Raw genomic sequence first — 27,817 nt, 5'->3', positions numbered from 1 at the left:
AAGCAGTTTAGGCTTATCAGAGGTGAATGTTAAGCATTTGTTGCACACATTGAGTCAATAAATGAGATACACATTCAAAAAGAAATCTGAGACCAATTTACAAAATTATAGATTTTTATATGAATTTAAATACCAAGATCTTTGGAACCAGGTAAGTACTTTCAGAGTTATCGATTTTACAAGAAAACAGTAAAAAAATGCTCAAAAACTGTTTTTGAGGTATGAGCCTCAAACTTGGTAATGTTATCCTATGGAAGGAAAAACATGCACAGCAAACATATACTTGCACTTTGTGTTTGGAGGTGTCCTTTAGGACCTAAGGTGCTTAGAGGCTAAGCTCCAAAGAACCACCAGCAGTTTGGGTTTACCTGCCCTGGGATGTTTAGTTGCAGAGATGCTGGTCATGGTGGTAGCTTCGACGATACACCGTTGAAGTCAATGATACCTAAAACAAAGAGACTTTAAGGTGGGTACTTAGGGACAATTCTGAGAGAAACCTATGGAGGGTTGGGGTTGTGAAGACCCCTATGCCAAGGTGACACAGTCAGGAGTCACTGCCCTGGGCTGTGGAGCTCTTGTGCAGAGGGTCTTGGCTGGCTGGCCACTGGAGGTCTAGGTTTTTAACGGTTGTTGGTCTGTTCTGTAGAGGAGGGAAAAACAAGGCAGCCTGCCCACTCTGTGTAAGAAACTGGCTCTATATTTACTGCACCAAAATAAGGTACAGTGTGTATAGAGTCCAATAGTCTCCAGAGGTTAAAGTTAGATAGAACCTGACTCTCTAAAGGGGTAGCTTGGTCGAGCAGTAAGGCAGTGTCAGAGGACAGTGTAAAGCATTTGATGTACACAGTCAGCAAATGGTCTCACACACTCCAGAATTGAACTCTAGGCCAATTGTTTGTATAAAAAAATATACTGTGTTATTTTAGAACCACAGGTTTGCATAAAATACTTTCTCAAAATAAGATGCTGTTGTTGAATACTTTCAATGAACAAAATAGACTTTGAATGCAATAAGCTACAGGGGTTGCAATAGGCAACACAATACTTTGTATATCTATAACATTGAGCTCAATGGGATTTTTAAGTAAACTGCAATGGATCCTGGATTCAGCCCTGGTGCAACTCCTGTAAACAGTTGAAAGAAATCGTTTTTGTTAGGCGATTTTTAAGGAATATTTGTATGTTGCAAAAATCTTTACATAGAAGAATTTCTGGTAAAAACCAGGCAATGTTATCCTATGGAGGAAAACCAGGTTATCGGAAAATCACAGTTGTAATAAAATTTTCTGGTCAGTGCTGGGCACCTAAGTCCAGCACTGGGATCTCTCCTGAGAACAGGCAAGTAATTTCGTTTTCGTTAATCGGATGATTTTTAGTGACTATTTTAAAATTTCAAAACTCGTCACTTTGAAGAATTTCCAAGTGAAAACCAGTCAATGTTACCATATGGAGAAACTGTAAGTTATCGGCTTTCAGGTAAGTACTCGACTGGCAGAGTTAAGGTTCTGGGGCAAGACTCAGGGGTCTCCCAGGTTCAGGATTGTACAGTTGTTACACCCTCAGCGACACAGGGGCGGCCGGTTGCACAGAGTGTAGGCCCAATGTTAGCCTATAGCGGGCAGGGGACCTTTGGTTGGTGGCTGCTAGCGGGCAAGCCACACGGCTGTGGGAGCAGAGCTCCTGGTCACTTACTCAGGGCAAGTGGGGAAGGGTAGTTGGTGTACCCTCAGCGGCACTGGGGCAGCCGGGTGCAGTAGGCTTGTGGGCCGTCGGGCGCCTAATAGATTTCAATGGGAAAGCTGCGAGACTAACAAAGACTGCAAACTCTGGGACGGTGATTCTTCAGGTGTGACCACCACTTCGAGAGATAAGTTGGGAAGTTGTAGGTTGGAGAGACAACCAGGAGTTGGGCACAGGGGGCCGTGGGTCGCTGGGTGCAGGGGTGTCTTTAGGTGTCGGGATATCTTACCCTCTGCTGGTCGTGTTGGAGGGGTCCCTGGTGTTGAGGCTGCAGGCGTCGAGGTGAGGCCTTGGGTGCTGGATTCTTGGTCACAGTCGCCGGGGGGATGTCCTCGTGGTCTTTGTCCACTTTAGCTCGGGCCGGGCTCGGCGGGTGCAGAGTGGGCAGGATCTGCGGTTTCAGGCCGGGGCCTGGGGTTGCAGATGTTTGAGCAGAGCCACTGCTTGTGGGAGTCCTGGTCTTTAGTTGAGCAAGGCAGTCAGGTCCTCCCGGGTTTGTGAGGTTGCTGACCACTGGAGATGCCGGGGTTTAGCAGGAGCAGGTTCAAGGGTCTACAGGCCTGTAGGGCTGGGGTCAAGTCAGTTGGTGTCATCCTCTTGTTATCAGCTGCACGGCCGGTCTTCTTTATTCTTGTTTTTATTGTAGTTTCGGAATCGGGATCTGAGGAAGGAAGGTTCAGGGTGCCCCTAAATACTAAATTTAGGGGCGTTACAGGTAGGTTAAGGGCAAGGACCAATGGGTCCCTTCCCTGGGGTGGGTACACCCCCTATTCTGCCACTCTCCAGAGTGAGGGGGGCAGGAGCCTGTCCCCGGTTGGCTGGGTCCCTCATCCTCAAAATGGCGGGGACTCGAGGTTGTGCTTCACCTCGCCTCCCCCACCTTAGGGGTGGAGTTAGCAGAGATGGGCACACCTCTCTTCCTCAATTTGTTTTTCCCGCCGTTTCTCCCGACTAAAGTGGGGGGGTAGAACCAGTGAGGACCAGTTGCTGAGCATAGCAAGTGGTCTGGAGAAGCTCACAAAGGCGGCATGCCTTTGAAGCTTCTCCTTCGTGAGCCTTGCCCATCCTGGGGGAGGAGGCTTGGCACCTCGTCCCAGGATGTGCATTGTTTCAGGCCCCCGAGAGCATCAAGCTCTCGACCCAGGGGTCCAGAAACATATCTGGTGGTGGCAGCCTGCGCCACTACTCAGTCAGGTCACTGGGAGTTGGTCGAGTTTCATGGGGCATCTCTAGGATGCACTCTGTCGTGCATTTTACATTAAATCCCACACTGGCATCTGTGTGGGTTCAATGTGCTGAGAAGTTTGATATCAAACTTCCCAGTCTTCAGTGCAGCCATTATGGTGTTGTGGAGTTCGTAATGCCAGCCTCCCAGCACCATATACTCTTAATGGCAGCATTTAACTTACAGGGCCCAGGAATGGACCTGGGCACTGCAGGGGTACAGGGCGCATGCACCTGTACCCTCACCACTGGCATGGGTCACCCAGCTAGAGGGGTGACTGATGCATGCCAGGGCAGTGTGTTGTGTGCATGGCACACAGGGATGTGTGCCATGTCATCTTTGTTTTGATCTGCACCTGGACACTCAGCTTGCAAAGGCAGTGTGTGTGTGCGCGTGTGTGTGTGTGTGTGTGTCAGGGTACAGGGCCTCTAAGGGTGGTACAATAAGTGCTGCAGCCCTTTGGCGCCTTCTCTGGTCACAGTGCCCTGGGTACCCATGGTACCATTTACCAGGGGCTGACCTGTGGCCAGAGATGCCAATTGGGTTTAGGCTTCAATGCAGTTTTAGGGAAGGAACACAGGCCCTGGGTACCTGTTTGGCAGGAGCCCAGGGCACACTTAGTCAAAGTACATCAGAAATTCAGTAAAAAGTGGGGGCATACCATGCAAGAAAGAGGGCACTTTCTCACACTCTGGTCATGGATCTCTTCCGTCCTGAAGTCACTCGTTGTGCAGGTAGGTTTTCCACGGAAGTGGTGTCCGGGCTGAACACAAGCCTTGTCTGGTGCAGGTGCTCTGGTACCCAGGGTATTGGTGCAGGAGAGCTCCTGGAGGGTTTAGCATCTCGAAACTCGGTAGAGAAATGGGGCTGACCTCCTAGCGTCACGAAGACTACCTCCTGACGTGGTGCTCCCTCGGGCCAACAGCACGGTGTACCAGACTAGTGCGGTCGGTGTCTGCGGATGCAGGATGCAGGGGGGTGGCTTTTCCACCCCAATGAGATGCTAGATGTTTGGTGGAGTGCTGGACAGTCCTACAAGTGTTGGGAAGGATACACAGCTTTTGGAAGATTGTCTTTAAAATTGTCGAGGTACCAGCATCCAGGCACAGTTTTGTGCCAAGTCTGCTTTAAGTCCTCCGTTCTCACGCTGACCGCTCTTATTTGCCCTTCTTCTGTTCCCAAGTAGACAAATCTGTATCTCTGGTGTTAGGGGACCCCTAAATACTCAATTTGGGGGTGTTTAGAATAGTACATGGTAGTAGCCAATGGTCTACCTACCACAAGGTTGACTACACCCCAGAGGGCCACTTTCAATGGGAAATAAGCCTAACCCTGACCCAGAATTCTCTATTTTTTTTTTTTTAAACAATTTTTATTATTTTCTTTCAACACAGTACAATACAGCAACTGTTGATCACGTATTCGTTTTCCAGCATATAACAAGATCTCAAGTGACTCAGCCCCCCACCTCCCAGCAGTACCCCCACCCATCCGCTCAACCCCAGAATGCTCTATTTTAACCAAAAACAAGATGGTGAAACCGTTCTCTGGCTGTCCACTTTAGGTAGCCCACCTTAAGGGTGTGACTAGCCTGTAATAAGACGCCTCCTGAATATCTAATTTACCGCCTGCTCTGGTGCTAAATGGTCCTCCGGGCAGTGAATGGCGTTCTCAGATCTGCGGGGAAGCCATGGTTGCATATCAAAGACGGCAGAGACTTTGAAGCCTCTGGCCTTGACATGCTAAATTCCTTATCCATCCTGCTGGAGGAGGTGTGATCACCTTCTGCCGGGCAGGCATTCTTCCTGGCCTCCGAGAGCGCTGGTTCTCACCTGCAGTGGGTCAGAAACTCATCTGTGGTGGCAGGCTGGACGATACAAGTTAGCCAACACACTAAGTGACTAGTATGGATACAGGGGGCACCTCTAAGTTGCCCTTCGGGTGCATGTCTTCATAAATCTGATACTGGCATCAGTACAGATTTATTAAAACCAGATGTTTGATACCAAACATTAGTTTCTGCAGCGAAGCCATTAAGTAAGTGGGTAACTCGTAATGACCAGTGTCTAGTACATACCTTTAAAATGGCTTCCTGATCACTTACAATGTCTAGCAATGGAGCTAGACATCATAGGGGCATATCTGCTCAAGCAGATGTGCCCTCAAATGTAATATAATGCACCCTGCCTTAGGGCTCCAACGCCTGCTGTAGGGGTGACTTCAATGTAGCACACGCAGTGTACTTGGGCATTTCACACAGGGAGTGGGCACTGTCCTGTTTTCGAAATTGCTTGCACCATTTCAACGCACCCTGCAATGGCAGTCTGTATGCAGTTTGTGTGGATCCCTTTGGATGGCATAATACATGCTGCAGCCCTTAGGGACCCTCTTTAGTACCCATGCCCTGGGTACCATTTACCAGGGACTTAAAGTGTAAAGCCCTTGCCAATTGGGTTACAATTTAGCATTGGTCTTATTTTTAGGGAAAGAGCTCTGGCACTGGGGCCTGGTTAGCAGAGACCAATTTCTCTTCCAATCAACAAGATTAGTACCAGTGAGCGAAAAGGGTCACTTTACTCCAATCCTCCCTACACTTCATTCTTCCAAGCCAAGCTGGTTTTTCGGACTAGAACATCCTTTTTGCCAAAGGTAGTCACATCTTTCCACGTCGGGCAGAACATGACCCTGCTTACCTCCCAACCCCCCTCTAAGTCTTATTAAAGAAGAGACTTGGCGGCTACTCCAACCACAATACAGCATTATTGTTGTACATTGATTGTACCAAAGATTTCCGGGAGGACAATTAACTATTTATTAGGTTAACCGGGGCAAAGAAAGGGAAGGCAGTTCAGAAGAGAACCATGCATTAAGATTTGCTAAGCAGTGGCCAAGAAACAGACCACCTAAGGCCTTAAGAGCTGATTCCACCAGAGCTAAAGCTGCAACCACTGTGATAGCTAGTTGAGTCTCTGTCCTGGACATCTGTCAGGCCACAACGTGGGCATTACTGCTCATGATCTCCAAATGTTACTGCCTCGACAGTCTGGTCTGGCGAGATGGGCATTTTGCCCCTTCAGTCCTCCAGGACTTCTTAGTTTAAAACAGTCTACAGACCCATCTCTGGGTAGAGATTGCTTTGTATCAGTTCTGAGATAAGGAATCTGTGGCTTGGAGTCTGTCAGATGAGCAAATCACTTTCCTTCAGTAACACCTGGTCTGGTAGAGGCTATTTAGTCTGATTCCTGACCTACCCTCCCATCCTTCTCGTTCTGCGCACTTTTTGTTTTTACAGAAACAATTTTAGTTCTTTTATTGCAAACTTTACAACAGATTGCTCTACTGGGATACATGATGCAAACATGGTCTGGTCCTTGCCTTCCTCACCCTCACTATAGCCACTGTTGGCTCAGGGCCGAGTCTTAAGTTCGCTTCAGCCTCATCTGCTTAGTCCATGATATTATTATAGTTTATTCCAGACAGACCCTCTCAAATTTGCAGGGACAACCTTTGGCAGTGTATATATGGTCTCTGCCATCTTGGCACACCAATCCATGCCATTTGTCCAGGCCGCTGTAGATGGACCCACTGGGGAATTCCACTGCCTGGCTTCATCTTTCTCTGCGATCAGCGTGCCCAGTGCCACCAGTATCATGTCTCTTCATCGGCCCCCCAGTTCATCCAGGGCCTAAATCCATTGTTTTTTTGCCCACCATGCCATTCCAGTTTGAACCCAGCCATATGCAAATCAGTCTTGACCCTGTGCCTCATGGGAACAGTCCAGCCCGAACTGCCAAGCCAGGTCCTCCCTGGACTGGAAACCAGCATCCTAGGATTGGTTTTGGGGTTTCACCCCTCTTCAGCCAGGATAGCTTGGTTCCAGTGGCATGGAGAGCATGGGACCCACATCTGGGCATACGAGTCCCACTCGGGGTGACAAATGCAAAAACAACAGTTGATGGACAGAACACAGTCATACATTCACCCCAGTACAGAGATCTGGGCCTAAATCCATCTTTGTTTTGCCCACCATGCCATTCCAGTTTGAACCCAGCCATATGCAAATCAGTCTTGACCCTGTGTCTCATGGGAACAGTCCAGCCCGAACTGCCAAGCCAGTTCCTCCCTGGACTGAAAACAAGCATCCTCGGACCGGTTTCGGGGTTTCACCCCTCTTCAGCCAGGATAGCTTGGTTCCAGTGGCCACTGGATTCAAGATAGCCTGGCTGATGAGGGTTATGAACCCGAAACCGGTCCCAGGATGCTTGTTTCCAGTCCAGGTAAGACATGGCTTGGCAGTTCGGGCTTGACTGTTCCCATGAGGTACAGGGTCAGACTGATTTGCATATGGCCATATCTGAACTGGGGTGGTGGAGTGAGCTAAAGAATGATGATGGATTAAACCCAGATCATTTGACTGGGTGTGAGTGTTTGATTTGCTCAAATGCTCCGTCCATCATCCCCTTTGGTATCGCTTTGTTCGCCCTGAGTTGGCAGGGTATGCCTAGACGTGGGTCCCTTGCTCACTTTGCCACTGGATTCAAGATAGCCTGGCTGATGAGGGTTAGGAACCCGAAATCGGTCCCAGAATGCTTGTTTCCGGTCCAGGGAAGACATGGCTTGGCAGTTCGGGCTGGACTGTTCCCATGAGGCACAGGGTCAGACTGATTTATATGGCCATGTCTGAACTGGTGTGGTGGAGTGAGCTAAAGAATGATGATGGATTAAACCCAGATCATTTGACTGGGGGTGAGTGTTTGATTTGCTCAAAAGCTCCGTCCATCATCCCCTTTGGTATCGCTTTGTTCGCCCTGAGTTGGCAGGGTATGCCCAGACGTGGGTCCCTTGTTGACTTTGCCACTGGATTCAAGATAGCCTGGCTGATGAGGGGTATGAACCCCTAATCGGTCCCAGGATGCTTGTTTCTGGTCCAGGGAAGACCTGGCTTGGTAGTTCGGGCTGGACTGTTCCCATGAGGCACAGGGTCAGACTGATTTGCATATGGCCATATCTGAACTGGGGTGGTGGAGTGAGCTAAAGAATGATGATGGATTAAACCCAGATCATTTGACTGGGTGTGAGTGTTTGATTTGCTCAAATGCTCCGTCCATCATCCCCTTTGGTATCGCTTTGTTCGCCCTGAGTTGGCAGGGTATGCCTAGACGTGGGTCCCTTGCTCACTTTGCCACTGGATTCAAGATAGCCTGGCTGATGAGGGTTAGGAACCCGAAATCGGTCCCAGAATGCTTGTTTCCGGTCCAGGGAAGACATGGCTTGGCAGTTCGGGCTGGACTGTTCCCATGAGGCACAGGGTCAGACTGATTTATATGGCCATGTCTGAACTGGTGTGGTGGAGTGAGCTAAAGAATGATGATGGATTAAACCCAGATCATTTGACTGGGGGTGAGTGTTTGATTTGCTCAAAAGCTCCGTCCATCATCCCCTTTGGTATCGCTTTGTTCGCCCTGAGTTGGCAGGGTATGCCTAGACGTGGGTCCCTTGCTCACTTTGCCACTGGATTCAAGATAGCCTGGCTGATGAGGGTTAGGAACCCGAAATCGGTCCCAGAATGCTTGTTTCCGGTCCAGGGAAGACATGGCTTGGCAGTTCGGGCTGGACTGTTCCCATGAGGCACAGGGTCAGACTGATTTGCATATGGCCATGTCTGAACTGGGGTGGTGGAGTGAGCTGAAGAATGATGATGGATTAAACCCAGATCATTTGACTGGGGTGAGTGTTTGATTTGCTCAAACGCACCACCCATCATCCCCTTTGGTATCACTTTGGTCCAGGAGGGCACTACCTCCGGGCATTCCCATAGGATATGATAGAATGTGCCTTCCCTCCGGCAGCCCCTTGCACAGAGGGGGGGATAGGCTCTTTACCCAGGCGATCAGGTGGGTTCGGGGATAGTACACTCTATGTAGGATTTTTAATTGCACCAGACGGAACCTAGCACGAATTGCAATTTTGTGGGGGCTCTGCAGGGCATCCTGCCAATCCTTATCTTACAGGGCACCGATGTCCCCCTCCCATCTCTCCCGTAGGGACACTAGTGGATCTGGCATGTTATTTATAAGCTTACGGTCGATGGTGGAAGTGGGTTTCTCCAATATGGGATCCAGGAGGAGCCGGTCTTCCATAGGGGAGTACTCCGGGATCGATGTATCAGTCCGTATGTGTGAGCGCAGAGCATGAGTAAGGCGTATGTAGTGGTAATGTTGGGAGTCGTTGAGGTCGTACTCATTTTTAAGATAATCAAAGGATCGAGGGGCACCCCCTTTCCATACGTCCCCCAAGTACTCAATGCTGATTAATTTCCATCCCTTAAAGTCGGTCAATCATGTCACCTCTGCTAGCTGATCTCCGAGCCACAACGGGGTTCTACCAGTCAGGGAGCCCGTCCATCCCAGGAATTTATTGGCCTTCCTCCAGCACTGAATCACTTCCCCTGTATGCGATGGCAGGTCTTTTCGCCATCTTCGTGCGTATAGAAGTGGTTCGCAGTAACAAATCTGTCTATTCTGTAGGCCGGTTCCGAACCCGCCGCGTACACCCAGTCGTTGACCACCTGCAACTGGGAAGCCCAGTAGTACAGTTGTATATTGTACACTCCCCTCGTAAGGTTACGCAGCGCTATTCCGGGTTGCCACCCTCCCAGAGCAGCGTCTGCAGTGCCTGAGATATGTGCCTGAACACCCCGCTAGGAACCGGGTTTGGTGTATTTTGTAGTATATATATATGAGTCGTGGCAGTGCCAGCATCTTAAGCAATGCAGCTCGTTCCATGAGGGAAAGAGGCAGATACCTCCAGTGGCTCACGTCGGTTCCCAGATGCACCAATTGGGGCCCCAGGTTTCTTGCAAGGAACTCCACGTTATCTCTGGTAATGTAAACCCCAAAGTATTTAAACCTATTGACTGCGATTGAGGCTGGGCACCTCGTCGGGATCTGTGGGGGCGGGGGGGGGGGGGGTGAACGGGCGAGAGTGGGTAAATCAATGATTTTGCCCAATTGATCGTATAGCCCGAGTAGCTACCGAATAATTCAAAGAGGTGGAGCGCCTGCGCTATCGAGTGGTAGGATCTGGCCATGTAAAGCACAATATCATCCGTGTATAAAGATATACGCTCCTCCCACTCATCGTTAAGTGCCAGGCCCCAGAATCACCTGTCTCTCTGGATCCAGTGAGCCAACGGCTCTAGGGCCAGGACAAAAAGGGGGGAGGGGGGCAGAGGGCACCCCTGCCTGGTACCCCTATGTAGGGGAAAAACTCGAGACATCGCTCTGTTGACTCTCACCCTCGCAACCGGCTGTTCGCACAATAGTCGTACCCAACTACAAAATATCGGACCAAAGCCCAGTCGCTGGAGAATCATAAACAAGTAGGGCCATTCGATACTGTTGAATGCCATTGAGGCGTCCTGCGCCATCAATGCTGTCTGGGTGTTGCCCACGTCTTCAGTCATATAGAGGACCCCATACAGACGTCTTAGATTGTGTGGAGTACTCCTGCGCAGCATAAACCCTGACTGATTGACATGTATCAGGTCTGGCAGACCGGACAGTAGCCTCGTCGCTAAGGCCTTTGCCAAGACCTTGGCCTCCACATTAAGAAGCGAGATGGGCCGATAGGAAGAGCATTGGTCGGCCTGTTTCCCTGCCTTATGAATTACCACAATCGTGGCCTCCCTCTGATCCGGCGGAAGCCTCCCCACCTTTCGCGCTTCTAGATACATCTGCAGGAGAGGGTCAATGATGATATTCGCCTGTCGCTTGTATATTTCTACTGGGAACCCATTCGGTCCCTGCGCCTTCCTGGCCTGGAGAGAATTGAGGGCTTCCTCTATCTCCAACCCTGTGAGTTCAGCCTCTAGAGAGTCTAGACGGTCTTTTTGTTCCTGGGACAGTGTGGGCAGCGCAAAGTCCCGCAGAAACTCCGCACAGTCCTGTTCCGTCCTGGTGCATACCGGGGTGTAAACCCTTTCAAAATATGACGCGAAAGCCTCCGCTATATCTGTGCCAGCGAAGGCCAGCGATCCCACCCCAGACCCCAGCCACCCAGGATCGCTCCCTATCCCGGCGTTCAGACAACGCAAATAGTTTCATGCTTTTATCACCCGCATCATATATCCGATGTTGCGTGGCAAAGGAGTAGGCTCGCGCTGCGCTCTCAGCTAATGAAGGAAGTTCCTTGTGTTTTAGGGCCAACACATGGCTGCGATCCAGCGAGGACGTCCCACCGGCGTCCCGCTCAAGGATCTCAATTTCGTTTTCTAACTGATCTCCATGGTCTCTTCCTTTTTTCTGAGCGCCAATCAGTGCTTGGGCCTGACCTCTCAGGACCGTCTTATAGGCTTCCCACAATATTGGTGTGGAGTCGGCCGAGCCCGGATTCTCTGCAAAGTATAGTTGGGAACCCTCCCTTAGCTTGTCACTTATGGAGTCGTCGTTAAGGCGCCATGGGTCTGTCCTAGGGAAGGACGCCCTGGTGGTCTCCGCGCCCTTAAGGATAACGCTGAACGGGAAGTGGTCAGAGATACCCCGGGCAATGATGCGGGGTTCTGCAAAGTCGCCCAGCTGTTCTACACGTGTGAAAAGGTGATCTAACCTGCAGAAGGACCCATGTCTAGCCGAGTAAAATGTTAAGTGTCTGTGAGAGGGATGATGTGTGCGCCACAGGTCACTAAGCCCCAGAGCCGTAACAAAGCCTTGTAAGCCACATTCCCCCCCTGTAGCCCTGCCTCTCACTCGAGCGGTCCAAGTCAGCGTCCATTACAGCATTGGTGTCAACCCCCAATAAAAGAATTCCCCGGGGAAGGTCCGCCAGGAAGGATCCCAGCCTTGCATAGGTCGGGATATGCAAGCCGGGCGGGATGTAGCAAGAGCCCAGAACTATTGTTCGCCCCTCCCATCTTGCCGTCACAGCCGTCATACATCCAGAGTCCTCCGTCCAGGTATCTGAGATTACCATAGGCAGGGTATTACGTACTAAGATCCCCACTCCCTAGAACCAGACGTGAACCCTGAGTGGGCCACCATCTTATAGCCAAAGCGGTCTTGGGCCTTACCCCTATTACCACGCAAATGTGTCTCCTGGAGGAGAACTACGTCAGGGGAGTGCCGTTTCAAGTATTGCAGCACTAATGTTCGCTTAATTTTGTTGCCCAGACCATCTACGTTCCACGTCCATACCCTAACTTGTGCTTGTTAACCCGTTTGTGGAAAGGGGCCCCCTCTTCCTCGGATCAGCCATGTCCCACTGCGTTCCCCTAGAGCCAGTCCACCATGCATACGAACTAGAAGCTAAGCATAAACTTCCCATAGAACCAATCCCCCCCCCCCCTCCCCCCAGCCTGCACCTGCCTCCCTGCTCAGTGGGTCCCCAACCTCCCACTTTCCAAACTTGTAGAGTGCCTGTCGTCCCATCTACCCCAAATCAACTGGAAGAGGGAACATAAGCCTGCAGTCAGCAGAAAGAATCCTACATAACTAACCGAGTTCTCACCCAGTAAATGGATAGTTCAGGGATACCCCCCCACCTCCCCGGGCCCCCCCCCCCCCCTTAACACTCCCGGCCATTACTGAGGCCGCCCTAGGGACACAACTTCTAACTATTAAGCTTGCACCTTACAACATCAATGTAGGTCACTGACATGGATCATTCTTCAAGGTTCCCTTTGAGACTCAGAGCCCCATGGTCCATGCCGCTCCCCTCACCCTAAAGGACAGAAGTCACCTCCATCAGCTACAACTTCCATAGTCACTTAAACGTAGTCTGTTCACCCTCCCGGTTCTCCCGTGTCGGTCTATCTTTATTCGGCGCATCTTGTTCAGGTTGGCTGTGTGCAGATCTGCGCAGGCCACCCTGCCTGCCCACTGTCCTCTACCCCTCCAGCCAGTCGCTGGCCTCTGCCGGTGAGTCGAAGAAATATGCCTTTTCTCCAGCCAGGATTTTGAGCCGTGCTGGATACAGCATCATGTACTTAACCCCTTGTTCTCTAAGGGCTCTCTTGACTCCCTCGAACGACCTCCGCTGGCGCTGAACGTTTAATGTAAAGTCCGGAAAAAAACGAATCGTGGCGTTATCCAGCTGAAGGTCCCCCGACACCTCCGAAGCCTGCAGGATGGCGTCACGATCCCTGTAGTTCAGGATCCGGGCTATGATTGTACGTGGAGAGGCCCCAGGCTTGGGCAGAACCCACCCCCCCCCCCCCAAAAAAAAAAACGTGCGATGAGCCCTCTCCACTGAGAAAAAATTGGACAGGTGCTTCAGCTTGAGGTGCTTAAGTATCAGGTCTTCCACGAACCAGTCCGTGGACGGCCCTCCATGCCCTCCGCGACCCCCACGATGCGAATGTCGTTGCGCCTCACACGTCCTTCCTGATCTTCCAGGCGGGCGGAGATGTCAGTTTGATTTTTCGTAAGGGCGGCTACTTGCTCTTCGAGTTTCTTCGTTTTGGATTGGAGATTGCCAATACCACTCTCTGCCACCGCCACTTTGTCTGACATTTTACTGAAGTCTGCGCACAGTAGATTGACCTCCTCAGTTAATGAGTCCAGCTTGGGTTCCATTTTTCCGCGCATCTCTCTTCTGGCTGTCATAATGTCTGGGTGATGGGTCGGGTCCGTCATCCACTGTTTCACTCTGCTGACTCCCTCCTTGGTGACCATCCTCCCTTCCCTTAGTCACCGTATATTTGTCTATGTGATTTTATTGGCCTTTTACTTGCAGTTTATTATGGCCCATGACCGTGGACGTCGCCCCGACATACGAGTTTGTGTGGGGGACCTTTTGTGGACGTATTGCGTTCCTGTGGGGCCCTCCGTTGCCTTCCTTATGCAGGTGGAGTCTCCGGTGTGACGAGGCTACCTGAGACTCAGTCTAGTTCAGTCAGGTTAGTATCAAGCGCTGCCCCATCGCTCACTCTCACTTCAGGGCTCCCACAGGCTCAATCAGGCGGCCTCGCGTCAGGTCCGTGCCCGGGCTACCACTGGATAGCTTGTGATGTGCGTGAGGTAGGCCCAAGGATCTCCTGTTCCTCTCTCACTTGATCGGACGTGTGGTGAACGGTCGGGTCTCGCTGGCGGGGGGTCACCAGCTATCGATGCTCTATTCATTAAGGGTCTTCTCTCTGTCCCGCCACGACCCTGTGCTGCCGCTCGCTCCCCCGGCCCACCCGCAGTGCCAGCCGCTTCGCCTGCTCAAACCAAACTAGTTCCCCTCAGGGCCCTGGTGGTCACTCACGCTGTTTTGAGGGGGGGAGAACACCGGTGTCCGTCTGTGCCCAGGCTGCCGCTGGGCGAGACCCTAGCAGTTCCGCGGGTCCTCGCTGCAGCGGGCCTTCAGGCCTAATCTCTTCAGGCACAACCCTTCTGCGCCGCTTTTCCATGCTGCTCCTCACCCACTACTTCAGCGGCGTTCTTCAATCTGCGGCGCCCGGCGGACGCCATAAGCACGGGGTTTGCGGGGCCGCACAAGGATCCAGTTGCGGCGTCCCTGCCTCTGTCGCGCCTGAGACTTCCCCGTACCTCGTCGCTGTGGTCTGCCAAGAGCGCCCCAGGCCGCGCTGCTGGCTGTAGTAGATTAGTAGCCGCTCTCTGTAGCGGCGGGCGCCATTTTGTCACTGCGATACGGGCGGCCCAGGCTGTCGATTTCCAGCGTAGAGCGCTTCTCGGCGGTCCTAGTTTGCCTCTGTTACTCCCCTCCGGCTCCCCACAGCTTCCTGCGTCGGTGGGTGCCTTCCCTGGAGCGGATGATGCCGGATTGTGGGTGGTTAGCTGCAAACTGCTAACGCAGCTCCTCTAGTGTGCGGCCATCTTCCTCGGCTGCATGCCACGCCCCCTTGGTGGAGATACTTGAACTGTATGAGCCGGACTATCACTGATATTATCAACACCCAGGGAGCCATACATGCATCTTGCCAATTGGCCTATCCCACTCCCCCACCCGTTACTCCCATTTCGCCCTTAAGGAGCCCATCCGGTCCAGGGAGTGTATTACTAAGGTCTTATAAATCTGTGATATCCTGCCTTGCCCCAAATGACAGGCGACCCTCCAGTGTACTGCATTCTGGAACCTCTTCCAGTTTCCCTTGATATTCGCGGAGTGCATACCGAAACTGTAAGTACCCAAAAAATTGGTAGCTGGGCATTTGGAAGTCTACTGGGAGGTCCTAAACGGTCTTAATGTGACCTCGGTTCCACACATCCTCCAGACGTGAGATCCCTATCTTGTCCCATCCATGGAAGCCCTCTAGGTTCACCACTTGGGTTAGCAACTTGCCTATTCTCAGGGGAGTTTAAAGTGAGAGCTTTTGGTCCCGGCTGATCCATCGCAGCACTGCCCTCCACATCCGGAACACCACTTGGGTGACGTTATTGAGGTCCAGTAGGTCTAGTTCTCCTTGATAGGCTTGGTCCCCCCCAACTCCTGTGCATCCAGTTGTTGATAGTCATGAGCTGGTTAGCCCTATAAAAAAGGTATACATCAGTCGTAGCAAGCCCCCGTCATGCACGGAGCAAACACATTTGCCAAATGCCATCCTTTGGGGTTTGTGAGTCCATATAAACCTTCATCCCATAACTGCCAGTGAGTTGGACTAGGGATAGGAAGATTGTAGTCCGGGAGAGCATAAAGTAGCCACTGGAGTATCAACATTTTGAAAAGAGCACATCTACCCATGAGATAGAGCAGCCAGGCCCCACCAGCCAGTCCACCGCCCTCTCTTTCAGCACTCTGTCACAGAAATAACCACCGCTCATCTGGGCAATCGACCGTGGTCCTGGGTTGGGCAGGAGTCCAGCTCTGCGATCAGCCACGTCGGACTTAGCACTGCTCCTGGCCCCCTGGCTCCAGTTCCTCCTGGGGCCCTTCCCACCAGGCCGAGCTGGACTCAGAGGGAAGAACAGGAGGCTGCTGTGCTTAGGGGTTGTGGACTGATCAGCACGGTCTTTGTGTCCCGCCGCATTGCCTCAGGCTCTCGCCCCTTGCTGGCGCGTCAGGGCTGCATTCTCTTGTTACGCTGCCTGAGCTCACTCTGTCTGGCCTCCGCAGGGCAGGCGCTTGATTACTGGGGCCACTGCGGTCTTCCTTCACCGGACACAGGAGCCCAGCCATAACTCCCGGGCCACCAGTTTGAACCCTGCATCTTTCAGATGCCACAACTCTCATCTCGCTCTGTCTCGGGCCGTCGACACCCGCAGCCCCCAGGCCCCCTCATTGAGGTCGGGGAGGTCCACAGGCCCTATCCTGACTAGGCTTGTACCCAGAATAACAGTTCCTTGATGGCCTGTTCCGTACCCACCTACCTCATGAAAGATCCTTCAGGACCTCACTTAGGGACGTTAGTCATTCCCCCTTAGCTCCTTGCTTCTGGTGCGGAAAAACAGTCATGAACTGAGGTCATTGTGCTGGGGTGGCTCCTATTTAGGCACCACAGACGTCACTTCCGGCATGGACTACCTCACGTGGAGCCAACAGCGCCCCCTACTGCCGCGCAAGTGGATTGCTAAAAACAAATTAGCAGATAGAGTGACTCCTGGGTAAAGTCCTAAGGTAAGGAATCTGCGGCTTGATGGTATCTACCAGATAAGGTGTTACCGAAAGTAAGTAACCTTTTTGACACTCATTCAAGGAAATGTCACAAGCGGGTCCAGCTGAATTAAAAACTTCATGTACTAGTTTCATTGCTATATTAATTGCAATTGAAAACCCAAGAACTCATACGGTATTACAATATGAAATCCTAACAGTAAAGATATTGTTTATATAGAAATTAAGTTTATTAACACAATGGAATATTCTTGTATTCTTCTGTACAGTCCTCTGTTTTAGTTTCTTGCTTCACAAAACAGCTGGCACGTGGTTCTTTTTCAAGGCTTAATGTGATAAGGAAGTAATCCAAAGATGAGTGTAGTCAGGTCCGAAAATTTTAATCAACGGTCCATAGCAAAGCGCATGTGGAAAAACCCTCCCTCACGATCTAGGTTGCAGTCCGAAATCACTGCTAAGTCCTAGATAGTTTCAAACAAGCTCCTATGTTAGGTATTTCTATCGTTCCAGTGCGAGAGGTATGCCTACAGGAAATGTAGTAAAATCCAGCAAATATCCTGATTGGAAGTGTAATGTGAGCATTCAATTTCGTTGTTGGTCAGCTTTGATAAACAGTCACAGATTATACGTCCAGTGAATAAGTCCTAGAAAAATCAGACGATGTTCTAGATTAGTGGGTACAGGTAAGGAGGCCATAGTAAGCTCCTACCTGATCCGCTCTCCCTTGCGTCTGAGGAAGGTCTCGTAAATTGGGATATTTGCTGAATGTGACTACATTTACTGTGGGCATACCTCTTGCGGTGGAACGATAGAAATACCTAACCACTACTACCCTATTTAATTTGTGATTAGTTTTATTTCTACTTACTATCAGTTACAACATTTGAGGTGGACCATATAGTTTTACAGTCTATCCAGAGTGTGTGATCAGCAACTGTACATTTTGCAAAAGTAAAATGCTACTTGCCTACAGCACTTGCCATGCAGTGTGGTAGACTCATAGGCATCCTATAGACTGTAGAGTCCCTTATTCCCATGGAAACTGTTCGGATTATTAAGGTAGGAAAGGCTATGGTCTGGATAAGATTAACTTATGACTTTTAAGTGAATATTTAACGTTGTCATTTTCCTTTTGTACTAGGGTGGAGAAGGAAAAGGCACAGGCCGCAGAGGAGCAGTCAAAAATTGTGGAAAAGAAGAAAACAGATGAGTTGAAAGTTCAAATGGATTCCCAAGTAAAACAACAGCGTTTGGCTGCCCAGCAGGTGAGAAAACAACTATGCCCCTGATTCTCCTGAAAATATCCTGTTCCAAAGACCCCAGCTGCATCTAAGGAGCCTTTTTGGAGTGGGTTTACAATCATAGTGCCCTTATGTTCATAACCAATAAAATTCTCAAGTAGGTGTAAGGAAATTCCTCTTTTTGTATGGTCGCCCGGAAGTTGTTCGACTAATGCTGCTGGTTTTTCGACTGGGAGAGCACCATGGCCTGCTAACCATGCCTCAGAGCCAGTGCCCTGACCCTAAAGTGTATGACGATTGGCTGTGCCCAATGGGAAATGTCTAATTTACCTGTAGGTCCCTAGTATATGGTACCCAGGGCATACAAACTAGGGTGGTAATCTAGGGCGTGCAGCACTGGTTGTGCCTCCCTGTAGGTCCCCCAAGTAAAACTAGTCCCCAGTCCGCAACTGCAGTCTTGCAGACCAGTCGTACACTGCTAGCCCGACTTTGCCATTGAAAACAATGGCAAAGTGACTACTTCCCTTGTATATCTGTGTAAGTCACCCCTCTGACAGGCCTACCAAGTCCTAAGGCAGGGTGTAGCATATGACACAGGCATGACATATATTTTACGTATCCTGACAGTAAACACGCAAAACCCCAGTTCGAGGCATATGAGCTGCAGATTGTACACTTAGCATAGGTCGCCATCTGGTGTTGGGCCCGGATGTTTGCAGTCTGTTTTTCTTCTTGGACCGTGCTTGGAAGTCACGAGTTTGGTGACTCCTCCTTCGGTCCGTACTGCGCATGGGCTTCGGCTCCATCCTCAGATTGTTTTTTTCCGCCATCGGGCTCGGATGTGATACTTCGTGCTCCGGCTTCGAACTTCTACGGTTCCAGCCTCGACGGAAAATCCTCGATTCTTCGAGTTCCTTCATCATCTTCATCTCTCGAAGCGGCACTTTTTCCATCCCGTACATCGACACCGGCCTTCGGGCCCTCCGCGACTCCGGTCCCGGCCGATGGAAAGGACTCCGTTTAAAAAGTGCCCAGAATGTGGGTCTAAATTTCCCCACACCGACCTCCATCAGGTGTGTAACCTTTGCCTCTCTCCGGAACACGAGGCTCGAGACTGCCCCGCCTGCAAGTCTTTTCGATCGAAGAAAACGATCCGAGATCGAAGGGCTCGACGCACCATGGCGCACTCATCCTCGACAGTTCCACCGGACATCTTCGGAGACGACGCCGAAGCTTCGGGGCAGACACACACCGAACTGGGAGAAGACATCGTCAGCGCTTCCGAGGCCGACGACTCCGACCTGGAGGACGTAACACCAGGACAGCGGGCCGTGAGTACAATGCCCCCTCCCAGCCCCGCACCGAAAACCAAAGAGACTCCGGTTACTCCCTCGCCTGCCGGCCTGGGCAAAACCAAAACCAAAGCCTCGATCACCCCACCTTCGGGCCCGGTGTCGAAGCACTCAAAGTCTCACGGCAGCTCGGGATCGAGCCAGCCGACGCCCGGTGCCGATAAACACCACTCGGCACCGAAGCCTGCAAAATCCAGCTCGACTCCGAAACCACCGGTGCCGAAGCCTGGACACTCGGCGCCGACCAAACACAAACAGAAATCGGTCGGCACCGACGCTCCGGCGCCGAAACAGCATTCGACGCCGAAACACACGGAGACCTCCAAAAAGCAAGGCGTACACAGAACATCGAAACCTCCGGTTCCGAAATCGCCGGTGCCGACAGACGACCCGGCGCCATTGGCTCTGTTTACACCAGACCCTTTACAAAAGACTTTGTCCAGAGATCCAAAGACTGGCCTTTTGACTGTGATTACTAAGAAGCGTCGCCTTGAGGCTCCGGCTCCTCCTCCTCCACCCAAAAAGAGGGACTCAGCTACTTCTCCCCTTAGAGTACCCTCCCCACTGCCACCCCCCCTCCCACCACCACCCCCTCCACCTTTACCTCACTATGATCCGGCCCCATCCCCAGATCCGGATGACGGGGACCCGGACAATGACCCAGGGGACGCCCCAATGGATCCCACTCCACCAGGGACCCCAGATCCATGGGAGGATTATAATAACCCTGATGTACCCAATGTACCTCAAGACGACCTATACCCATCAAGGCCGTCTCCTCCAGAGGACTCTTTAGGGTTTCACCATTTAGTGCAGAGAGCAGCACACTACCATGGGGTGGACATGCACACAGAACCAGTGGAAGAAGACTTCCTACTGGATACATTTGATTTACAAGATCGTTCCACTGCTATTTTACCCATGCTTAAGGGTGTCACCAAGCACGCTACAGAGGTATTCAAAGACCCTGTCAGAGCCAGAGTACTAAACCCTAGAATAGAGAAGAAGTACAAGGCGGCACCCACAGACCCTGCATACATCAAGGGCCCTGCTCCTCTAGATTCCCTAGTTGTCTCCACAGCTAGAAAGCGGGCTAACTCCCAATCCTCAGGAGATGCCCCACCACCAGACAAGGAATCTAAACTTCTGGACGCGTCTGGTAAACGCACCGCCTACCAGGCTGCAAACATGTGGCGCATTGCAAATACACAAGCACTGCTTGCGCGATATGATAGAGCACACTATGATGAATTAGAGGCTCTTATGCAGCACCTTCCAGAGAAATACAAACGCCAAGCTCATGACCTGATACAGGAGGGCAAACTAATCACAAACACCTCCATTAAGTGTGCCCTCGATGCAGCAGACACTGCCTCTAGAGCCATAAACACCAGTGTCCTGCTTCGCCGCCATGCCTGGCTCAGGATATCAGGGTTCAAGCCTGAGGTCCAGACATCAATACTTAATCACACCTTTGACCAGCAAACACTCTTTGGCCCAAAGGTAGACGAAGCGCTCGAAAAAATGAAGAAAGATACAGACACAGCGAAGTCTATGGGAGCGCTCCAGACCCAAGCCTCTAAGCGTTCCTTTCGACGCTCGTCCTTTCGTGGCACAGGTAGAGGCTCCTCCACCGATAATGCCTCTACCTCCTACAAATCCCCTCCTCAAAATACATTTTCAAAGGGCAACCAAAGAGGTGGCTACAGAGGCAACAACAATAAGGGCAGGGGCAAAACCAACAATACCCGTTCTGCCACCCCACCCGCACAATGACTCCCCTTCGCTCCCCCCAGACCATTCCACTCCGGTCGGGGGCAGACTACAAGATTTTATCCACGTATGGGAGTCCATAACATCGGACAAATGGGTGACCCAAATCATTCGGTCAGGGTACTGCCTCGAGCTAACATCTACCCCACCCAATATCCCACCAAGGCACCGTCCAATGTCCCAAGAGCATTCCACACTGCTCAAACAAGAGGTACTCTCGCTCCTCCAGAAACACGCCATAGAGCAGGTACCCGACAATCAACGAAATCTAGGGGTCTACTCCCTATATTTCTTAATCCCAAAGAAAGACGAGACCCTCAGACCCATTCTGGATCTCCGGCCTCTAAATGCCTACATACATTCAGACCACTTTCACATGGTCACCTTACAACAAGTCCTCCCACTCCTCTGCCAGGGAGACTTTCTCACAACACTGGATCTGAAAGACGCGTACTTTCACATTCCAATACACCCCTCTCACAGAAAATACCTCAGGTTCGTGGTGGACGGGCAACATTATCAATTCAAGGTTCTCCCCTTCGGGGTCACCACTGCACCACGGGTGTTTACCAAATGCCTAGCAGTAGTAGCAGCACACCTCAGACGTCAACATGTTCACGTCTTCCCTTACTTAGACGACTGGCTCATAAAAGCCGCGTCCTACCAACAATGCGTGCAACATACAAACAGCACCATCCAACTGCTTCATCAGCTAGGCTTCACGGTGAACTACCAAAAGTCCCACCTCATACCATCTCACACAAAGCAATATCTCGGGGCCACCATAGACACCTCAAAAGGTATTGCCTATCCAAACTCAGCCAGAATCACAAGCATTCTAGCCTTACGCAAAATATTCCTTCCTCAACACTCTCTACCAGCAAGAGTGTTTATGAAGCTCATAGGGATGATGGCGTCTTGCATCTTCATAGTGCCCCATGCAAGACTCCACATGCGTCCACTTCAGGAGTGCCTAGCACAACAGTGGAACCAGGCCCAGGGTCAGCTGACGGATCTGGTGTTGGTGGACGGCCGCACACATCACTCTCTGCAGTGGTGGAACACCACAAACCTTTCCAAGGGACGGCCGTTCCTGGACCCGGTTCCCCAAGTGACTCTAACAGCGGACGCATCGCTCTCCGGCTGGGGAGCGCACCTCTTACACCTCACAATGCAAGGTCTATGGACGCCACAGCAAAAAACGCTCCACATCAACCATCTGGAGCTTTTGGCGATCTTTCTAGCCCTAAAATCTTTCCAAAAGCAGATTTCAGGCAAAGCAGTCCTCATTCGCACAGACAACATGACTGCGATGTATTATATACAGAAACAGGGGGGCACACACTCTCCCCAGCTCTCCCGCTTAGCCCAGAGCATATGGAGATGGGCAATTCCCCAAAACATTTTTCTCCTGGCACAACACGTTCCAGGCGTACAAAACACCATAGCAGATCTGCTCAGCAGACAGACTCAACAACTACACGAATGGGAACTGCATCCACAAGTTCTTCACCCATTCTTCCAACAGTGGGGGCATCCTCAAATAGACCTCTTCGCCACCCACGAAAACAAAAAATGCCCAAGCTTCGCCGCCAGATACCCACACCCATTGTCCAAGGGCAATGCGATATGGATGAACTGGTCAGGCAGATTTGCATACGCCTTTCCACCTCTCCCACTAATTCCATTAGTGGTCAGGAAACTACAACAGCACTCCCTCACACTCATTCTGGTAGCTCCGACGTGGGCCAGACAGCCGTGGTACACCACGCTACTACAACTATCAGTGGTACCACATCAAAAACTGCACCTTTCCCCATGCCTCCTAACCCAGAACCATGGAGAAATCAGGCACCCGGACCCAGCTCAGCTCAACCTGGCAATCTGGCTCCTGAAATCTTAGAATTCGGGTACCTCAACCTTCCCCCTGATTGCATGAACATCATCATGGAAGCCAGACGTCCTACCACTAGAGCATGCTATGCCGCAAAGTGGAAAAGATTTGTAATGTACTGCCGTAACAATACAATCAACCCTCTAGATGCATCCATACAACACATCATATGCTATCTGCTCCATCTTCACAGGTGTAACCTGGCGTATTCATCCATACGCCTACACCTAGCAGCGATCGCTGCCTATCTACAAAACAGACAGCATTTGTCACTCTTCAGAGTGCCCGCTATTAAAGCCTTCATGGAAGGCCTTAAACGAGTAATTCCTCCCAGGGCACCACCCTCCCCTGTATGGAATCTAAATTTGGTCCTTACACGACTAATGGGTCCGCCCTTCGAACCAATGCACAAATGTGAGCTACAATTTCTCACCTGGAAAACAGCTTTCCTTGTAGCTATCACTTCCCTTAGAAGGGTTGGTGAAATACAAGCGTTCACCATACAGGAACCTTACATACAAATGCATCACAGCAAGGTCATACTTCGAACTAATCCGAAGTTCCTGCCCAAAGTCATTACCCCCTTCCACCTCAATCAATCAGTGGAATTACCTGTCTTCTTTTCGCAACCCCAATCTGTTGCGGAAAGGGCCTTACACACACTAGATGTGAAAAGAGCGTTGCTATATTACATATAAAGAACGCAACCCTTCAGGAAGACCAAACAGTTGTTCGTTTCCTTTTCTCCACCACATAAAGGCAACCCCATCTCAAAATCAGGGATAGCTAGGTGGATTGTAAAATGCATACAAATTTGCTATCAGAAGGCAAAGAGAACATTATCTGTTCCCCCTAAAGCCCACTCTACAAGAAAGTTAGGGGCTTCTATGGCTTTTCTAGGGAATATACCCTTAGATGACATATGCAAGGCAGCCACATGGTCTACACCGCACACATTCACAAAACACTACTGTGTAGATGTGCATTCCCAGCAGCAAGCTAGGGTGGGCCAGGCTGTACTAAAAACACTCTTTCAAACAGCTGCAACGGATACCGGTGGTCGCCGCTAAGGTTGGGTACTGCTATATAATCTATGCTAAGTGTACAATCTGCAGCTCATATGCCTCGAACGGAATATGCTACTTACCAGTATGCATCTGTTCTTGGCATGTAGAGCTGCAGAGTTGTACACGCCCACCCGCCTCCCCGGCTACCTGTATCCGTTCCAGTCCATCTTATTTAGATACAACACACATGGGTTTCTCACTGTTATTACTACGCTCCATCATTTCCCTGTTGGCGAAAAACAATCTGAGGATGGAGCCGAAGCCCATGCGCAGTACGGACCGAAGGAGGAGTCACCAAACTCGTGACTTCCAAGCACGGTCCAAGAAGAAAAACAGACTGCAAACATCCGGGCCCAACACCAGATGGCGACCTATGCTAAGTGTACAACTCTGCAGCTCTACATGCCAAGAACAGATGCATACTGGTAAGTAGCATATTCCTTTTATACTGTGGAAAAACTTAGTCGCCCAATTGTCGATTGCAGGATTACATGCTGACCCCTCAGCTGTTCCAACTTCTGAATGGTCGACCAAAGCGGGCACTCCAAAGTATCAAACAACTCATTACATTAAGCCCAACTTTTATCTCAAGTCGCAGTTAATGTAACATGTTGCATTGTGCAGCTTTTACCAAGCTGCCACTTACTTGCCTTTAAAACTCCTGTGCATTACCGAGAACTCATGAAGACGGTTCCACAAGACCGCTTTCTGCCCTCCTGGAGAGCCGTTCCAACGACTCTCAGATAGGAGAACAATGAAGGTGTGTAGGCAATGGGGGTGCTACCTCCCTACTGCATGAAGCCACTTGCATGTTAGTCCTAAGAGGAAAGCTTCAAAGGATAAGCCACCTTTGAAAGGCAGATGTGTCACATTAGGGAGGAGGGTTGCCCCGTTGTTTAGACAGACAGGCTGACCCGGGGAGCAGAAAGGGGAAAACAGTTGCCAAACCAGTTACCCCAGAGGCCTATTTTCACAGGAAATGATCACCAGGTCGGAGGGAAACCGGTAGCCCATTGTCTACCAACCCCTTCATGCCTTGTGGGCATTTTCCAAACACGGGACACCCCTTGCACCCAGACATCAGATCTCTACCCACTAGAAGAAGGATCAAAGAAAGACTACCCTACAGCGCTAGGACCATCTAAGAGTCTGAACCAACCAGGACTGCACCTAGTGAAGGAAGGGACTGTGATTATGTCCTGCTCGAGGAGAAGTCGCCTCCATAGCCCTGCCAAAGCCAAGAGACTCCAGAGGCCAGCTGACTGGCATCCTGTTTGTAGCCGAGAGACACACCAGCCGAAGAAGCACGCTGGGGAAAAGTTAATAGGCCCAAAGTCTTCAATCCCTTACACTGCTGCTGTGCAGCACCAGGGCCCAAGACCCGATGCACAGAGTTGTACTAAAGTTTGCTGAGCCCAAGAGTGATGTTGAAGAGCCGCTGGTTCCCTTGGAAGACAAGTTATCATCCCAGGAAGGATTGGCCTGTGACTGTGACACCGGGCGACTGGTAGTCTAGTGGCCAGTTGACTTTGGGCAGACCAGAGATGACCTCGTCGGACGTTTACCCTGTAACCCGGATCCCTGCACAATCTTCGTGGATCGTGAAGTGCCTGCAGGAAGACCCCCGTTGACTGTGTTGCATCCACAGCATCCTCATAACATCTTCAGCATCCTTCACCCTCTGCATCAGGAACACCCGATAGGAATCTGTATATATATCCATCCCACTACTCCTTTATGAGAAAAGAGAACGGCACTCGAAGTCGTGGAAAATAACCTGTTTAATGGATCAGATCTCCCCAGGCACGAGGACACATCAGAGACGCATTTCGACAGTTGCAACTGCCTTTTTCAATCTGACTTACTCCATATGAGTGCTCCATTCAAAATTTAGCAGAGATAAAAAATGTACAACCCATTTGCAGCGACATAAATGAATCCTCCACCGTGAAAGGCATAGGAAGATGCAAAGTGTTAAAACATCTTAAAAATAAATTGACAATTTCTCAGTTGTATTTGACATATAATTCTTAAATGAGTAACTGTAAATCTGAAAGAAACACGTTATTTAGATTCCTCACCTTAGAATATCCCCAGGCGTGAGGCTGGATCCGGAAAGATTTTTGTAGCAATACCCCTTGCGCGTCGCTAGGCGTCGTCTGCGGCTCCGTGTCCGGCGTCGTGCGCCGGAATGACGTTGTCAGAGTACTTAGACGCCGCCCTCGCGCGCTGACGTAAGTTCTTCTTTTTTCCGCGCCAGTAAGCGCCGATCCGGGAAGAGCTTACCCCTAGTCATTTTTTGACTAACTTTTTTGGTCTATCGACTCGACTCTGGTGCCGGTAGGATGCCTGGTTTCAAAGCCTGTGACGCCTGTCATCGCCTGATGTCGGTGACGGATCACCATCGCCGGTGCCTTTATTGCCTGGGGGCCGACAATGACGCGGAGACATGCCTCGATTGCCACGCCTTGACGTCGAAAGCTAGGCGGGAGCGGTCCCGTAAGCTTCTCGAGCTTCGGCACTCGGCTCCGCGCCGCTCTCGGTCCAGGAGGAGGTCCAAGGACCGATCGCGGAGCCGCAGCCATCGTCATCGCTCGTCGGGGTCTTCGGGTAAGTCGAAGCACTCTAAGAAGTCCAAGAGACGACATCGCACTTCGGACTCCCCTCGCCGGTCGCGCGACTCAGCTGAGGGTCAGGGTGGTCCCACCCCGCGGCTTTGTCGGAGCCGCAGGAGCCGCGTCCATCCCCATACCTGCCGGTCCCTGGGACTGACGCGACTCCGGCGGAGGTCAGTGCCTTCCTCTCGGCCATGAGGGGCCTGGCTCCGCCGTCGACGCCTGTAGGCGCGCCTTCGGGCCCCGCAGGTTCGACTGGGCGACCTTGCGTGCCGGCGGCTCCGGCGCCGTCGACGGCTCCGGCCCCGACGACGGCTCCGGCCCGACGCCGCAGGTCCCCGAGGGATCCAGGCCTGGATCTCGGTCGGCGCCGGTCGACCTCACAACGCCTCCTCCGCCGGTGCCGACACCGGTTCCACCCCCGGCGCCATCCCCGGACGACGTCGTTCCCCAGTTTAGACCCGGTCTGGGCCCGACGCCGGCGCGGCGCCGCCCGGCGCCGATTGGTGAACGCTCCATCTACTGCCCGGCTCCGATCATTCCTCCTGCTTATCGGGAATTGGATGACGAGGGCGACTGGGAGGGGTCTGAAAACCCTATGGCCGCTCAGGCCCAACTTTCTCAGGACTGGGCAGAGGAATTGGGGGATGCCAGCGGTCTGGATACCTCTCCGGACGCTGGTTTCATCTCTCCTTGAGGAGGGTGCAGCCTTTTCAGTGGTGCTGCGCAAGGCGGCCGAAGCCCTAGGGCTGGAGTTGCCTGCTGTGGCCGTGAGGACTAACGTCCTCACAGAGGTCCTTCAACCGACAGTAAGCTCCACTGAGCCTCTGCTGCACTTTAATGAGGCCCTCATTGACGTTCTGCAGGGCACTTGGTCCAAGCCCTCCACAGTCCCTCCTGTGGACCGGAAGGTTGCCCGGCGCCACCGCCCTGCTCCGGGCGACCCCCAGTTTCCTCTCCCAACACCCCACCCCTGAGAGTCTGGTTATCCAGGCCTCAACCTCCCAATCCTCCTTCCCGTCCGCTCCTCCGGATCGCGAATCCAAGAGGTTGGAACAGTTTGGCAAGAAACTGTTCTCGTCCCTGAGTTTGGGGCTGCGGTCTTTAAATACCGCTTTCCTTTTGGACCGTTATTCCCACTCTCTGTGGGATACAGTGGAGGACGTGCTGCCCTTGTGTCCGGTGGAGGCCCGGACACGACTCGCTCAAGCACTTGCTGACGGTCGAGATGCAGCACGGCACGCCATACGGTGTGGACTTGACACCACGGACTCGCTGGGTCGGGCGATTTCCACCACGGTGGCGCTTCGGCGTCACGCCTGGCTGAGGTCCACGTCATTTTCGGGGGATGTCCAGAGT

The 27,817-nt window shown here is 51.6% G+C and overlaps 1 protein-coding gene across 5 annotated transcripts in view; it reads left to right on the top strand.

Moving 5' to 3' along the window:
* The window catches only part of BPTF (bromodomain PHD finger transcription factor), a 1,440,172-nt gene that overhangs the window by 560,216 nt on the left and 852,139 nt on the right, over positions 1 to 27,817 (top strand). For all 5 annotated transcript variants that reach the window (XM_085617259.1, XM_085617261.1, XM_085617262.1 and 2 more), the window contains exon 17: positions 17,658 to 17,781. In XM_085617259.1, the coding sequence (XP_085473385.1) occupies positions 17,658 to 17,781 (124 nt within the window). The remainder of the gene's footprint in view (positions 1 to 17,657; positions 17,782 to 27,817) is intronic.

This window comes from Triturus cristatus, chromosome 7 (assembly GCF_964204655.1).
Source record: "Triturus cristatus chromosome 7, aTriCri1.1, whole genome shotgun sequence".
In the NCBI taxonomy this organism is placed as follows: Eukaryota; Metazoa; Chordata; class Amphibia; order Caudata; family Salamandridae; genus Triturus; species Triturus cristatus.
Note: the sequence above shows the minus strand (reverse complement) of the source record. Positions and strands in the feature narration are given on the sequence as shown.